A 13,628-nucleotide genomic window follows, 5' to 3' on the forward strand; every position below is an offset into this window, starting at 1 on the left:
GAGAAAGAAATTAATTTGATACTGTAGGATTTTTTGAAAATTTTCAGAAGCCATAATTGCACAAAGATTCGCTGTCCAGTCATTTAACGCTGAACAATTTGTTGCTCCCAATCACCCAAATTTGAGAAACCGCGTTGCAAAAGCATTTTGCACCGTGCTCTGGTTAAATTGATTAAAAGATACGGCGAACGTTCGCGACGACGCCGCCGCGCCACCTAAAAGCTCGACGCCATTTTGCGCATACATTTTGAACTTTGTGTGCTGGCGCTTAAAAAAATTTAATATACCAAAAGTTTTGATAAAACGCATATGCCCGGGAATCCCTTCGTCGCGTTAACCCGACGTGGAAAGTTCAAAGCTTTTTGGCGCTCCGGTCAAATGACACCGGAAGTCCACAATGTAAGCTCATATTTCGTAACCGGGGAGCGCGACGCGCATAAATCTACCGGGGTCCCTTAGATAAATTATAGTTTGGTGCATCGGAATGGCGGACGTCTTGGTTTGCGAAGTTCCGTTGGACCCGGACCAAAACTGTCGTGCACTTTCGAGTGGCCAGCAAACAGCGTCTTGTAAACCCGAGACAGAATGTCGACAAATATTTCTCCGGCTCGCTCGCGGCCAATCCGATTGATTAATTGCGGACATTGGTCGCCGCGTCGCACTATACTGTGGAAACCCGCTTTCCGTGGCGGAAATTCAATTTTTCAAGATAACGGTATCGAAAAAAATGTATCTTGCTACAAAGTAACCCTTCGCAGCTTCCAAATTCAAATTATTATTCATTTCAGATCATTCTGTGCTCAGAAGAAAAATTCAGATGAAATGAAATGTTCAGAAAATAGTCATAGAAATTAAACAGTGTTCCCAATCGTTGGTTCTTCTCCCGATAGTTCTAATTAATTGATAATATTCGGAGAACATTCATCGCCAAACCCGTCATTACGAACACATTTTATCATGCTCTACATATTTAATCATGCGTCATAAATGTTGTATTAAATAGCCGTCGAACACGCATCGAAGAATATATTTTTGATCATTCCGAGAGCACGTACATATCCCACAATTGATTTTAGCGAAACGATGTCCATTAGTCTCGATACACTTTTGTAAACGACGAACGAACGGTGCTGAATTAATAACAAAGAAAGTGGAGCTTACGGGTGCTTAAACGAAAGCTTATTTGACGACGTAAAACACGATAAAACAAACGTCACGAAATTTCCTCTAATATTTACACTGTTTGAAACATTCAAACCCATCGTACGGAAGATAAATTTCCTTGGTAACCACCTTCGGGAATTCAATCTATTAGAAAATCACGTTTTTTCACAATTATTCAGAGTTTCATAGGGAGGATCTGCCGGGCCCTCAGACTCCATCAGTTTTAATAAGCTTTACTCCATCCGACTTTTTTTTAATAAGCTCCCGTAGAATGGAAGTCCACAAAAAAAATGTGAAATCAGCAGAGAATACAGTTGGCTGTTCCGCAGTTTCAATGGAAATGTGTTCGCGTATTGATTGCCTTCGAGCGGACGATAGTATTAATTCTTCGTTTCCTTGCCATTCGCCTTATTTGTTGTCTCGTTAGACACATGAATATGTATCTCCATGACGTCGCCCAAATCAGAAGGAAGCGAAATAAATCCGCAGTAGGTGTCCAAACATCGGGGAGAGCCAATTATTTATTCAAACGGGCCGACCGCGCGACGTCCACGACTTATTCGGCCAATCAACGGGAGGAATATTCAGCGTGCTGAATCGTTAAAGCGCTAAACGCCCCAGGAATTTCCTAATTGTTTCCTCAATGGCCGTCGGAGGACCTTACACCACTGGCGTGGCCGTGATTTCGTTTCACAGCGATCGATTTCAACGGGAAGACTTGCGCGAATTTATATATCGAACAATTCCGTGATCTTCTTTACCAAGAGAAATAGTAATTGCCCGATTAATTAGACGGTTCCTCGGGCAAGTGAACAGAGGGGACAGATTGCGTAAACATTTCGCCGCTTCCGGTATCGATATTGACGGAGCAAACGGGCGTGGTGCAGTTATCTTTGTAAAATCGAGGATGACAATTCTCGGGGTCGACCTGTTTACAGCGCTATTGTTTACGGGCCGGGCGGGGTATTTAACAATGTAATCCGCGGGAATTAATAACTTCGAGGATCCGAGGTAAATTGTTAATTCACGCTCGAATCCGATGGAAACACGATACGCGTCTGAAAACCCGCCCCTCTCTCGTCGTAACGACAACGCGCGCGCGCGCGCGCGTCCTTTCACACCGATCGCAATTTTTTTTCACGGATCGTTGTCGCAGGTCGGGACGTTATTAAAACGGATGCAAGAGCGTGTCTCTCTGCCTCGAGCAAAAATGGCGGACCCACGAAGAGCTGTTTCCCCCTGAGGGGGAAACTGTTTTTACAACGATCGAGGCGCGCGCTGCGAATTCCCGCGGACAAATAATGTTTGTCAACGCTCGCGAAGTATTATCGCGCGCTCTCGCTCGGTTGAACAAGCGCGAAACCATTTCCGACGCTTTGATGTGCCAGCACCGTCGACGATATATCGACGGGTGCGCGAGCTGTACCGTTCAAAGCCGTCCGTCCCCGCTGGCATTTTTGTCAAGAGAATCCCAAGCCTAATTTCAATTCCCACCAGGTGCCGCACGCGCGCGAACGCACACCTCACACTTTCGCATCGACGTTGCTTCAGTTCGAGATTTGTTTCTTGCTGGAGATTGTAGAACAAATGTGAACACTTTTATACCGTATATGTATTCAGTACCAAAATTCTGTCTTACTAAATAAACTGTTTGTCGAACAAAAACGAAACGCCGGAAGAAAAAGTTTAACGAACAGCATATTTAGAGGAATAGGTTCGTCATTGCTTATAAAGCGGCCCGACAAGAAGTTTGGGGGTTTGCGGAGATGAGATCGTCAGCGTGAAAGTTTCCGGGCAAACAAAGATTACGGGGAATGGCGACGAGATTTGAGCCTCGCCGAAGTCGCTGGAACAACCGGGAAGTCCGGCTGCGAAAACAAAGAGGATACAAGCTATTCGGGAAATGGACTCGCCATCCATTGATTGAAAATTTCCAGCGGGTACTCTTTCGGTGGCCGTGGTTCGACCTCGCGGATATAAGCGGATTAAGCTCCATCAAAGCAAAATGCGTCCGAAAAACAGAGAGAAGTCGTTGAACCATGGGCGTACGATCTGGCCCATGGATTTTGCAACGGTTCCCGACTATGATTAGACTGGTCCGATCTTTCGATAGTCGATGTCTATCAATATTTCTAGTAGGAACCCAGATTTTTTCGGACTTTGTCATTCCATTCTGTGCACGACTGACCTGATAACCAATGAAACTTATCTGAAAACGTCTGAAAATTCTGTTTTTAATTTGTTTCGTCGTCTGTCCACGGGGTTTCAATTTTAGTTGAGACAAGGTTTCCCGATGTAAAAGTTACCTCGGTGTCCTCCGGCGCGATCGGATATCGGGTTGATTGAAACAAGCAGGTAGTTCGGCTAATTCTCGACACTGGCTGAGTTTCGGTCGGGTCACGCCACACGAAGCAAATGTTGCCGAATCGAACTAACGAGGTTCGGCTCGGTGGATCCTAAACTTCCTGTAGCATCCAAACTAGCGACGAAAACCCCGTCGATTGTGTACAATAATACGAACGTAGAAAATTCCGCTCTACGAACCAGCCCAGATAGCACAAAGACATCTTAAAAGCGTTGTTTAAAAAGTTCTTAAATTATCCAACAATAAATTGTGTCCTCCCGAAAATTAATAAATTCCCAACTAATTATTCACGACCCTGCGCACTTTAACATGCCTGTTTGGGAACCCGGGACGAATATATGAGGAGTGGACTGTATGGGAATACGAAAGGATCGGGTACAAACACAGAAGGGAGTCCGGATTGGGAAATGATGTGGGAAGCGTGAGCGGGAAGAGGTAGAAGAAAGAAATGGTATAGAGAGACGTCGCACGTTGATGATGAACCGTGATTTATTGCGTTCAAATCGCGTAAACTATAACGGGCGCGCAATCGAGTTGAGACAGATATTTATCCCGAATGGCAGTACAGCTAGTTACAATAACTGGGCGCGATATAAAACGTGTAAATCGGATGGTGGTTAGAACGAGTCTAATTAGCGAGGTAAGGCGAGCGATTAACGGTCGTTCGGAATGTTCCCAGCTGGCTAAAAGGAAACTCGCCGCTTTGGAAAATAAATAACTCGAGGTATTTGAATTCTTGGACACAGAATTTCTTTCGCGAACAAGCTGCTGACTCGACGCGCGTCCGCGGAATAATTCCGAGAAAATCGCCGCTCGATTTTCATCTGCAGGAAGAGCTCGCTCGGGAAGGAAACATGCTTATCCATTGTCTTAAAAGTATTCCAAGAATCATCTACACCGGGAATCGCCAAAAACACGGGCGTTGTGTACATCAGATTGGCAGGAACACGAATCCTAGGTACGGGTAATGGGGGGGGGGGGGTGGCTGAGGACCGTATCGCTCGACATCGATATCTTAAGCTAACTTATTTCTACGCGCTTAATCCTAAACAATGCCCATAGCTGACAGTAGCCTATTCGCAGAGGTGCGTGAAGTATGAAAAACGTACTCACCAGTAGAAGCAGACGATTTACAGAGAGCTGAGCACAGGAGGCTGTGCAGTGGCATCGCGAAGCACTTAATCCCACTTGGATCACACTGGCAAGTCACTAACACGCACGAGCACCAAGATCAATCGTCCTTGGAGACATCGTTGTCTCCTCTAGCAACAATTCCCGGGCCCGATCCTCATGACCGCGCGAATCTTATTGGTTGACTCAACGAGCACGCGTCGATTTCGTCGGCTTCTGGATAAACGCTCGGTAAAATCGACGAGCATCGTCTACATCCGGCCAGCTACCAGATGATTAAACGTTCCCGCGGCATCGATCCTCATCGCGCGCACAGGATCCAAACGATCCTTCGATCGCGACCGGCCAGGAAGCACAGATACCATCTACTATCCCCGACGCATCGATTGTTCTTCGTAGCCTCACCGCGCTCCGACAAACCCTCTTCGCCTCTTCACGCCTCTCGGAAGATTCGTCGAATTCCCTCGACGACTTCTCGCTCCGGTCCCCTTGTCTTCCGGATGCCCCTGCGCGACAAAGAATTCCTTGATATCGAAAGTGGAACGGACGCCAGTATGCAAATCGGCGGAAACTAGCGCGACGATTAATCGGGATCGTTATGGCGCCGCGAGCCATTAAAGGTTTATGGCGTTGGCTCTAGCGGGCCTCCCAACTATAAATGTTTGCATACCAGGCTTAATATCGAGCTCGCTACGGCTAGAAACGTCGGCCATCTGTCCTCAAACTGTCTCGCTAACTGTTTCTTAAAAACCTTACGTTTCTAATGAATGTTTAAAATGATATCGAATGGTCTATGAAACTTTCTAGTCATTATTCTACGAATCTTATGGACAAATTTATATGACTAATTTATAACGAAAAGATTTGAGAAGATTCAGCTTGGAAAGACAATCGAAAGAAGTTTTCATTTCTTGTGTCTTGCAGTCAGTGTTAACATTTTTAATTTTCCATGAAGATCCGCATTAATCATGGAAGTTTCTCCGTAGATTCAGAAGACGCCTAATCAGTTCGATACATCCGCGAGAACCCATCAAACTTCTACGACGTCCTCGGACGTCTCATTTCCGACTCGCTGCTGCCAGCGAACGTATTACACCTAGATCAATAGCGATCGCTGCTATAAAACTGTGGCGCTAGGACTTCGACAAAAAGCGGTTGATAGAGAGTGTTCGGAGGGGGATGTGGTACGTACTTTGCCAGGGTTTTATGACTTCATTAAGGCGCCGTTAAGAGGTAGATACCGGACGCCGAACAAAGTGAGGGAACGACGCGGCGCCACGATAAACCGCGCCGATTTATGAATACCGTGAGAGCTTCAACGGCGGTTGCTAATCATTTCTGTGGACGAAAATCTCTTTCTCTTTCTTTCTCCCGGTGCCCGGGGGTATATCAGCCCCGATTAACGAGTGGCGAATTCGAAAAGCCGTGATAATAACGGGAATCCGCGGGGACCATTGACCGTTCTCTCGTTCGTGTCGACTCATTTGCAACGCGCGTCCGCAAACGGAAGAAACCGGGAAGGAACGAAAACGGTTTGCCAGTTTCGCGGCCCCCGGAAAGCGCATCAGACCGCTCGGATTACGGTACGTGGCTATCTTGCCCTCGGTCGAAATTATTTCCGTTGAATTTTCTCCTCTCGGATAATTGCGTGCCAGCCCGGATCCACGAAAATCTCCAATTTTGGATCCGCCGCCCGTTGGTGACCGCTAGATTTTACGATAACGGTCAGTTGGTGGTGCACACGGGATCGTGGAAATTGTAGAAGAATTTTCGAGCGCTCAGATTATGGTAGAACTTCGGTTCTAATGATTTTTTAACAATTACAGTTTTGTAGAATTCGATTCAATGTCGATCTATACGAACTGTTGTAATTTCGTGCTACTGTCTCTCGCCATAATGTCAATGTTAACTCTACGGGATCAAGAAATAGAAACTACATTGAATTTTATTTCCTCTCTTAATTATTTTAGTAGAGGAGCAATCATATATTGACATCTTCAATTTCTAAAATTTTTATAAACTGAATAAACTGTGAATAATAATAATAATAATAATATAATAATTTCAACAGCAAAAAAGGATATTGGTCAACTTCCAGTAGCTTCTGAACACAATTAATCCACCAAAGAATTTCCTCTGTAAAAAAGCGACATCCAGTTCCATAAATCGTGAAAGCCACGGAGGCGAGTGTTTCCAGAAAGAAAAATGATAAACGTAACATGGTCAGTGTTTGATCACACGTGTACCGGTCGATCGCCGATGCATCGAGCTCTCTGTGACATTAAAAGAAAAAGCGTCAAACGCGAGAGAGAAAGGGAGACAGAAAGAGAGACCTGTGATTTAAAGAAACGTGTCGATGTTTCCCAACGTGTGTCGACGGTGTCAAAGGAATATCGACAGAGAGAGGACTCGGCCCCGATCCCACAGGAACGTAAATATTTATACGCATTATTTGCACCCCAAACGTGGAGAGGGGTATCGTAACAATCTCTATCGCGTACGGTGTGCCGATCGGACCGGGAACACGGTTCGAAACTCGAACCGACGTCAGGATTTACCGGACGGCGAAGCTGTATCAGACTGTACTATGTATACCGGTGCACACAACGTTCCCGCCGCGGACTGCATTTTGAGTGCATCCGCCCTTCGCGTTTTTTAATAATGTATGCGCCGGCATGCACCAGCGGACACGAGACGTGCACACGACGCTAATGCATTCCTCTGACAGGCCGACTCGACGCTCCTCCTGATCGCTCCTGAAAACTTCCACCGAAAACATCGGCTAATTATGGCCCCTTAACGATTCCCCATTTGTAACAATGGTTCGCTCTCCGATACCAAAGAAACTTGTCTCGACTCGAAAAATCAGCAGATGAAATTTAACCCTTCTCGTCAGTGAAGTTTTACTGAAGTTTGTCAGTGAAGTTATTTATTAAAAACGCGTGTACTCGACTTACATTTAAATTTATAATAATTTTGCTTGATAACGAAGCCTCTCGCGGAATTTCGGTATTCTTCATTTTGACCTGACCTAATTTCTACCATGAATATTGAGAAACACGGTATATGTTCCAACGAGTAAATCAATCGAGTAAATTTCCGATGGTTTTTTCGGAAAGTCTCTTGAGGGTGGTCGGGGGTGGGGGAAGTTTGGCGGTTCATTTGTCGCGTGCGAGGAAACGCATATAACGACCCAGCTCTGCCATTTGAACTGAATGAGCCTTTCGATTGAACGGGGTTGCGTCGGACGTATATATTTTGTCCCTGCTCCGCCAATGGCTTCTTTCACGAATTTCTGTTTGCCGAATGCTCGGATACTCTTACCTTTATCAAACGGCGCGGCGCACCGGCCGCGAACCACTTACTTTGAAGCAGAAACTCGAAAAACCTCCTCCTCTTCGCCCTTCAGTCACTTCATTCTTCGAACGCACTCCCCCCTCCCCCTCTCTCTCTTTCTCTTTCCTCTCGACGCGAATATCTCGCAGATTTCACTGCCGGTAAATCTGATAACACCGCGTTACCAGTCACCCTCTGTAATACATGTTCACCGTGTACTTCGAGGCCTTGAACAATTTTTGGCCTCGGAAAGAAACACCGACGACCATCTCCGTCACAGAACACGAGTTTCCGTCGTTAATCGAGTTTCGACGCGACGAAAGTCGAATGAAATTTTCGTCGCCAGTGAAAGAGACTTCTTTCGGAGTTATTCGTGCGCGCAACTGTGAGAAGGAATTGTTAAGGATCCTCTGAAAACGAGATTTAAATAGTTTCTTTACGTTCGTAGAGAAGTCTACACACAATATATTATCGAAATGGTGCCTCTATCAAAATGTACACTGAAAAACAAACATGATTAACCAACACTCCGCAAGATTTCACCTGACCCCGCCTAACCAGCCAAAGTGCAGAAACAGAGAGCAAGAGCAACATGAAACGATTCCCCAGCAACAACCCCTAACACACCCTCAAGATAATCACTTGCCCCTCGAGCACAAACGAACCAGGCTTAGCCAACATTCCACGAGATGAGAGAACCCTTGCGAGAGCCTAACATCCGATTAACATCCTACCGTTTCTTCGTGATATGATCTTGAAACTACCTAGCTCGTCACAAAGGAAGAGAAAGATAGAGTAGCCATGCACTAATCAACGTTTCAAGGGATTAAGGTCCTCTGCGTCTTTGCCGCATGGCGTGCTCCAGAGGGGGTGGAGGGTGGCGCAGACGTCCGCGATAAAAGCTCCGTGGAAATGATTTAATTAGGCGCGCGTACTGCTCCCTTAGCGGGCAAAGGCACGTCTGGAGTCTCACCCCGGTGTTGCAGACGGTACGCGGGGGTTGCGCGAAAACACGCAATACACACGTATATACATGTATCCCCATGCTCGAGACTGATACGGGCCGGCGGATCACGAGATTAAAAGTCCCCAGGAAGTTAGATTCCTCGCGAACTACACTCGGCACTGCTTCTCCCAACTCCCCTGTTCGCAGACCCCTTTTATTAAACCAGCTCGCCGCGGCTTGCACTCGCAGCTAGGTAAACGAGGTTCAAACGGTTTTTGAAACGCGACTCTGGCGCACTTTAAATTTAGATTCAACTACCGTGGTTCTCGCTCTCTCTCTCTCTCTTTCCTCTTACCCCCCTCGTGTCTCCGTCGAGGAATATTTCAGAGGTCTCCGATCCCACCCCCGTCAGCCATTCCCCTCGTGCCAGACCGCACAGGAATGTTTTACGACGCCTCGGGCGAGAACGTCCCCCGAGTCGATGCCGGGTAGAGGCTTTTATTAATTCCTTTCGCGCGGATGTCAACGGGAAATGCGAACGCCGGGTCGCTAACAACCCTCGGGCACCTAAATCCTGATTACACACTGCGAAACACCCCCGGAACTTTCCTCGGTTGTGATCACTAATTCCCACTAACATAGTCCACAGAACCCCTGTCATAGGCGAGTCCTTTGCTGATCAATCCTGCCCCCCCAAAATATCCCGGACTCTGTTACTGTGAGCAGGCATCGGTTATCTGTCCACTCTCGGTTCACCTTCGGTTCAGCTTTAATTTTAATTGCCATTGACAGAGTTCACATCCAGATTAATGCTGCCCCCAAATATTCTGGATCGACTTCGAATAGTCATCAAACGTAGCATACCGGGTGGTCTTGTGGACAGGCAGCGGATATCTGTCCACTCCTGGTCCACCTTTGGTTCACCTTTAATTTTTTAATTGCCACTGACAGAACATAGTTCACAGCCAGATTAATCCTGCCCCCCAAATATCCTGGACCGATTGACTTCGAATTGTCATCATGAAACGTAGCGTGCCGAGTGGTCCTGTGGACAGGCAGCGGATATCTGCCCACTCCTGGTCCACCTTTGGTTCACCTTTAATTTCTTAATTGCCACTGACAGAGCGTAGTTCACAGCCAGATTAATCCTGCCCCCCAAATATCCTGGACCGATTGACTTCGAATTGTCATCATGAAACGTAGCGTACCGAGTGGTCCTGTGGACAGGCAGCGGATATCTGCCCACTCCTGGTCCACCTTTGGTTCAGTTTTAATTTTTTAATTGCCACTGACAGAGCATAGTTCACAGCCAGATTAATCCTGCCCCCCAAATATCCTGGACCGATTGACTTCGAATTGTCATCATGAAACGTAGCGTACCGAGTGGTCCTGTGGACAGGCAGCGGATATCTGTCCACTTCTGGTCCACCGCCGGCTCAGCCTTGATCCTCGATTCCTCAGGGGGTCCTCGCGATCCAGAAGAGGTTGATGAAGTTTAAAGACGATGTCGCGGAGATCCGTAAAGGGATTGGATGAGATTCACTCCCGGACGAAGGGTCCACGGTCTACGGAGGAACGGAGAAGGGCAAGGGGTTCGACGTGCACGCACTCGCTCGCATTTATTTCCGTCGACGGAAACGTGACACCCGTGCGAGAACGCCGCGGCAGCCACGCAGCCGTCGTTCTCATTGAAGAGTCGCCGGCGGACTGCGAGAGCCTCCGACGAGATGGGAGCGGTGGAGCCGGGATGCCGCGAGAGGCGCGGGGGTGGTATCACGGTGGGAGAGAGAAGAGAGAACTCTGGGGGAGAGTGGAACAGACTGAGAGCTGGGTGAACGGGATAGAGGAAAGGGGGACGCGCTCAACGAACGGGATCCTCTACTACGACGGTCCAACGGACCGGACAGAGAGGCACGACCGGGGTGAGTAGTGATGGGCATTCGATTCCACGTCTCGCGAGTTTTCGAGCCGATTTCACACCGACCGAGATCCACGATCTAGAGCGGCTGGGCGAATTTTGAATTGTCCCCGTTTCTTAAAAAATGCTGTTGTTAACCCTTGTGTAGTCAACCGGGAACCCGGGTACCCAGTTACTGTATTTCCTTCAACAATTTGTTAATGTTCCTCTAAAAAATATTACGAAATTTCTCTGACTAGCCATTCTTTACTCGCTAATACAGTCAGGAGCAAAACTGATCACACACACTTTAAAAAGAATAACTTTTTTATGAACGACTTATAAAAGTGACGTCTGAAAAATATGTTGGAAAAATGCATTTGATCGGAATTGTGAAAAACGATAGTAAAAATTTATTTTCACGACTTTTCAGCTGGGCCAATAACGAAAATTTAAAAGATGTGTTTGGTCAACTTGTATAAATTATATACGCTCCGAAAATTTCATTGAAATTGGTTAATTGGTTTACGAGTTATAAACGATCAAAAGTGGTAAAAGGCGAAAAATCTTGAAAAATTGCGATTTTTACCACTTTTGATCGTTTATAACTCGTAAACCAATTAACCAATTTCAATGAAATTTTCGGAGCGTATATAATTTATACAAGTTGACCAAACACATCTTTTAAATTTTCGTTATTGGCCCAGCTGAAAAGTCGTAAAAATAAATTTTTACTATCGTTTTTCACAATTCCGTCCAAATGCATTTTTTCAACATATTTTTTACACACATCATTTACTAAACTAATTCTTCTAGCCTTGCAGAGAAATTGAAGTCGCTTGGTCCATTCATAACAAAATTATTCTGATTTAAAGTGTGTGTGATCACTTTTGCTCCTAACTGTACATATACAATTAGGTTGGACGGAAAGTTCCTGTCGTATTTGAAATAAGCAGGTAATTTTGCTTGTAAATCAAAAACACGTTGCTAGTGAGTCACTGGGAAACAGGAATTGACAGGTTGTCTGAAAGATCGCAACAAGTTGTTGCAAATAATGGAAATTATACGATTAAATAATATTAAACATATATTTTTATAAATCGATTCAAATGTTCTCTTTAAAATACGACAGAATTTCTGCAAACATGTTAAATACAGAGAGGTTATATAAATAACCTTTTGGTTGACTACTGTCCTCTCGATTTTTGATTCTAAAAATGTCTAAAATTTGAAGAGATCGAGAAGAACTTGTTTTGACATTTAAAGCGATCGTCGAGAAAGATGGTAATTCTTTTATATCTGCGCGACCGTCGGCAAAGATCGTATCACGCCGAAATGGCTAGGTGATTACAAAGGAAATTAATTAGTTAACTCGCTAGGAATCCTTGATTAACAGAGTCCATCTGTGCGTTCTCTGAAAGCTCTTTCCCGCGGACTGACAAGCGAAGTCAATTGGTTCATTTGTGTCTGTGTGTTACCAGCGGAGTATGTCACCCAAAGAAACGTTAATTAAATGTAGAGAAACAGGAGATAGAGTGGCAAATGGAAGACACTGCTTCTTCTCTCTCCGTTCATTTCTGTTTCCTTTCCCTCTTCTTTTTCGTGTGCACCATGCCTGGCTTTTATATAATTTTTACCCGCGTACACGCGAGAGAGCTGTATATTTCCAAGACAGCCTCTTCAGAGCGAGGTTCCTTTTCCCTCGGCAATCGGGAATCTAAAAAGGCTAAACTAGTTAGGTACGTACTAATAGACCTCTTCAAAACAGCTCTTCCACCTTTCGGCCTCGCAATTATCGAACTCCCTCTCCGGCTAGTTAGTAATTATAATTTAGTTAGACGCTGCTATTCTTTCTCGCGAAGAATAAGTCTAAGGTAGTCTTCTACCCTCAAAAAAAGAGTACAGAGCCTCTTCGTAACAGTTCACCGTTCGTTGGACCGTGACATTCACGTCTAGTCGAGCCTCCACGTCGATTGCAGCTTCACCTTGACCACAAAGTTTTTTCACTCTCTATGGAAAATCGATACCCGCTGTTAACACTCGGTCCTCTGAACTTGAAAGTTCTGTTGTGGAGCTTCTACATGCCCGAGCATCTCCGTATGAAATATCACCTTTCCGGGAACCAAATGATCGATCGGAGTTAATAACTGCGGCGTAGAAACACGTAATCTTCTCGAACACTGATGCATGCATGCAGATAAATTTCAGTACGTCAGAAACGCAGTGGATTCTAGAATTCAGTGTTTGTTCAAGAAATGTGATTATACAATGTAAAACGGAACAAAGGAATCGGCTCTACATGCATGGATGAATTTCAATCCCATTATGCGTTGCAAGCGAAATACAACGGATTACAGAGGAATCTGTAGACGACAGAGAAGGTAGAAAATAAGTATGAGCATTAACTTCAGTCTGAAAAATTTGCCTCGAGAACGCACACAGAAGGAAACAGTTCTCTATGCAAGGATGGCTTTCGACGTCATTATAAATTACAAACTAAATACACTTGAATGCAACGAAACGGGGAGGAAGGGGGTGGGAAAAGGAAAATATAAAAGACAAATATTCGAACAAACCGGCCGGGCCCGCCGGGCAACGAAGCGTTTCTATTTGGTAGTCGAAAAAGGAAGACGGGAGGAGCTCGCACGGAATTAGAGTTGAATTTCACAATCGGCGCCACGGTGCCTGTGTTTCCCGACCGAAATAGGATGTCTCCGGAGTACACCCCCATCGTCCAATCAAGTTCCAACTTCGCTGCAAACAAATACGCGGACTTAATGAAACAGTTC

The 13,628-nt window shown here is 45.6% G+C and overlaps 1 protein-coding gene across 7 annotated transcripts in view; it reads right to left on the reverse strand.

Annotated features, from left to right (window-relative positions):
• Window positions 1–10,667, reverse strand: part of LOC143215946 (uncharacterized) — a 131,759-nt gene extending 121,092 nt beyond the window's left edge. For 3 of the 7 annotated variants that reach the window (XM_076438586.1, XM_076438582.1, XM_076438585.1), the window contains exons 1-2: window positions 10,323–10,667; window positions 4,643–5,166 (exon numbers count right to left, since the gene is read on the reverse strand). In XM_076438586.1, coding sequence (XP_076294701.1) covers window positions 4,643–4,697 — 55 coding nt within the window. In that variant the 5' untranslated portion in view covers window positions 4,698–5,166; window positions 10,323–10,667. The other 4 variants (XM_076438588.1, XM_076438587.1, XM_076438584.1 and 1 more) reach the window with 3 other exon arrangements.
• Between the last annotated feature and the right edge of the window lie 2,961 nt (window positions 10,668–13,628).

Source organism: Lasioglossum baleicum, chromosome 14 (genome assembly GCF_051020765.1).
Source record: "Lasioglossum baleicum chromosome 14, iyLasBale1, whole genome shotgun sequence".
NCBI classification, from domain to species: Eukaryota; Metazoa; Arthropoda; class Insecta; order Hymenoptera; family Halictidae; genus Lasioglossum; species Lasioglossum baleicum.